Source organism: Verticillium alfalfae, genomic scaffold, assembly GCF_000150825.1.
Source record: "Verticillium alfalfae VaMs.102 supercont1.3 genomic scaffold, whole genome shotgun sequence".
Taxonomy (NCBI): Eukaryota; Fungi; Ascomycota; class Sordariomycetes; order Glomerellales; family Plectosphaerellaceae; genus Verticillium; species Verticillium alfalfae.
This window is the reverse complement of record NW_003315036.1, coordinates 599513-602289: the sequence shown is the minus strand read 5'-3', so window position 1 is coordinate 602289 and position 2777 is coordinate 599513. Positions and strand designations below refer to the sequence as shown.

General features: G+C 58.2%; 1 protein-coding gene across 1 annotated transcript; it reads right to left on the bottom strand.

Moving 5' to 3' along the window:
• Positions 1–79: 79 nt before the first annotated feature.
• Positions 80–1599, bottom strand: VDBG_02691 (Tna1; the record flags this gene model as incomplete). The annotated part of the gene is made up of 2 exons (XM_003006506.1): positions 80–193; positions 304–1599. The coding sequence occupies 2 exons, from the start codon at positions 1597–1599 to the stop codon at positions 80–82; spliced, it is 1410 nt and encodes a 469-aa protein (XP_003006552.1).
• Positions 1600–2777: the final 1178 nt, after the last annotated feature.

Genomic DNA, 2777 nt, shown 5'->3' with positions numbered 1-2777 from the left:
CTTCCAGTCGAGATCGGACACCTGCCCAGGCGAGAGGCCTGCAAGCTCCTCTTCGACATTGCGGCCATCCCTCTTCTTGTTATCCCACTTCATCCAGAACCAACCGCCCGTAGCAATGATCAGAATCATGGTCGCCGCAGCCAAGTTGAGGCCGTTGCCGATGGGGAAGTTGGGCGCGTCCTTGACGAGGTAGCTCCAGGTCGAGATGAGGCCACCAACGTTACCGAACATGACCTGAAACACATCCATGTGAGCGGTGTGTCTCGAAATATCACAGGAAGCAGAGAAGCAGGGCAGACTTACGTTCAAACCAATGGCACTGCTACGCGCCGTATCGCTGACAACGTTGGCACTGATGTGCGCATTGGACATGGGTCCCATGACCATGGCCGAGCTGGCGATGAGGAAGGTGGCGGCATAGCGAACGGTAGCCGTATCAGACGCGAGGAACATGATGTAGCCAGTCATGACGAGGGGTGCGCTCAAGGCAATGAGCACTTGGCGGCGGTCGAGATACCAACTGAGGGCGGGGAAGGCGAGCACGAAGACGGCGCCCACAGCATAGGGTGGGACACTGTGGAGCTGCTGCTGGACGACGGTGTACTCGGGGTAGATGGTGCGGACGATGGTTGGCAGGAAAAAGGCGAGGCCCTGGACGGTGATGTTGTTGAACAAAAAGATGACGGCGATGTGGAGGGTGACGGGGCTGGTCATGCCGCGCCACAGGCGCTTGCGGTCGAGGTTGTCGAGGACCTCGGTGGCACCGACACGCTCGGCCTTGAGGCGGGCAATGCAGAGGTCCTTCTCTTCCTGGGTCAGCCAGCGGGCGGTTTCAGGCCGATCGGTGAGGGTGACGAAGGCGATGAGAGCGAGGCCGACGGTGATGATGCCCTCGATGGCGAAGATCATGCGCCAGGTGTGAAGAGAGCCAAAGTGGTCGAGCGTCAGAATGGCGGAGGCGAGCAGGCCACCAAAGGCACCGGCGAGGGGTGCCATGACCATGTAGAGCGAAAGACGGAAGGTCAGCTCGGCGCGCTGGTACCATCGAGAGAGATAGTAGGCGATGCCAGGCAGCATGCCAGCCTCGAAGATGCCAAGAAGGAAGCGCACACCGCAGAGGGCAGCCTGGGACTGAACGAAGCCGGTGGCGATGGAGATGGCGCCAAAGGCGAGGGACGTGGCGGGCAGGAACCAACCGGGGCCCATCCACTTGCAGCAAATGTTGGCGGGGATCTCAAAGATGATGTACGAGATGTAGAAGACGGAGAGGACAACGTTGTAGTCGTAGCCCTGGAACCCGAGATCCTTTTCCATGCCGGCGATGCGTGCGTTGCCAATGTTGGCGCGGTCGATGAAGCAGAACAGGTAGAGGAAGGAGACGGTCGGGACGGTCATGAGGTCGAGCTTCCAACGCAGTTTCTTCACAGCCACGGGATCAAACTCGATCAGGGGGTTTCCGTACTGATCGGTTGCGACCTGGCCGTTGCCGGCAGCAAGGCGGATATTGCCATCTTCGTCGGTGACTGTCTTGAGGCCGTGGCTATCAAGAGTCGCCTCGATGTGGCGGTCGTTGGGGCGTTCCTTATCAGACGACGACATGACGGCAAAGAGGGTTTCAACCGCGAGGGTTGAGATTGCAGAGAGGCGAGAGAAGGGATGAAGCAGTTTGGCGCCCGATAGCTCTCACGTTAGGTGAAAACGGTGGCGAGTGGGCTGGAGGGCACGAGTCGTCCTCCACTGTCTGACGCCAAGTCGTGAGCAGAGGGGATGTGAGGGAGGTGGATGATGGATGGCTCTGGACAGTGATCGTCGAGATGATCCTGATGCTCTTGCGAGAAAAAAATCCATGGATGATCAGGGACAGACGACAGTCCATATATTCATTTCGACATGACCGAGCCAAGGTCGTGTGGTTGGTAGAAGGGGTCAAGTCAAGCAGGCGTTCGTGGTAGCATCACAAATTTGACCCCCTTGGCGGCCATTTCGGGCTTAGTGCCGCATCTGGGGGGGGGCGCCTGCCCCGCAACCTCGACCTCCCGGTCGCTGCTGCCGTGTCTTGCGGGGTACAGCCTGGCTCCACCAGCGTATGAACGGCTGTGATAACGGCTGTTCGATGCCAAGACGTGGTGTTGCCTCATTGAGCTTCTGCAGCGAGCTATCCGTGCTGCAATTTTGGGCTGATGGGAAGAAATCGCGTCTTCGAGCGTGTCCGTCCCGAGCTGCTGGGTGAGACCAAGCCGAGCATCATGGCACTGAATCACCGACCAGGGACCTGCCTTGCCTCGGGAGGTACCTCGGGAGGTACCTAAGGGTAAGTAAGGTACCTGGGCAGTTGGTATTCATCGTACTCCACGTGTCAAGAAGGCGCCCGAATCTCAGACCTATTCGAATACAACAACGGCGGAGCGCATGGATAAGATACAGCAGAACCTCGGAGAATTGGCATTTTTTCTCCGTTTCTCCAGCCTGCCATTGCGATTGAACCTTCTTCCCCTGCCGTCAAGCCTTACGATACGATGCGAAATCGAAGGCGTCCTGCGGAACTATGCTTAACCACCATGGGCCAGCCTAAACCGATCCATCCATCCATCCATCCGTCCCCTGCAAGCATGCAAGCCGCAAATAGAGGCGGCCGACTTAACAATCACCACCCTCGAGTCAGAGACCGATTAACCCATCACCTCCGTGTATCCACCACGGCAGCTTAAATGTTTTCGACGTGGATCCCATCATAGGGAGGGGCGGGGCCCCCCAGATTTCGTTATGCTGGGGCAGAA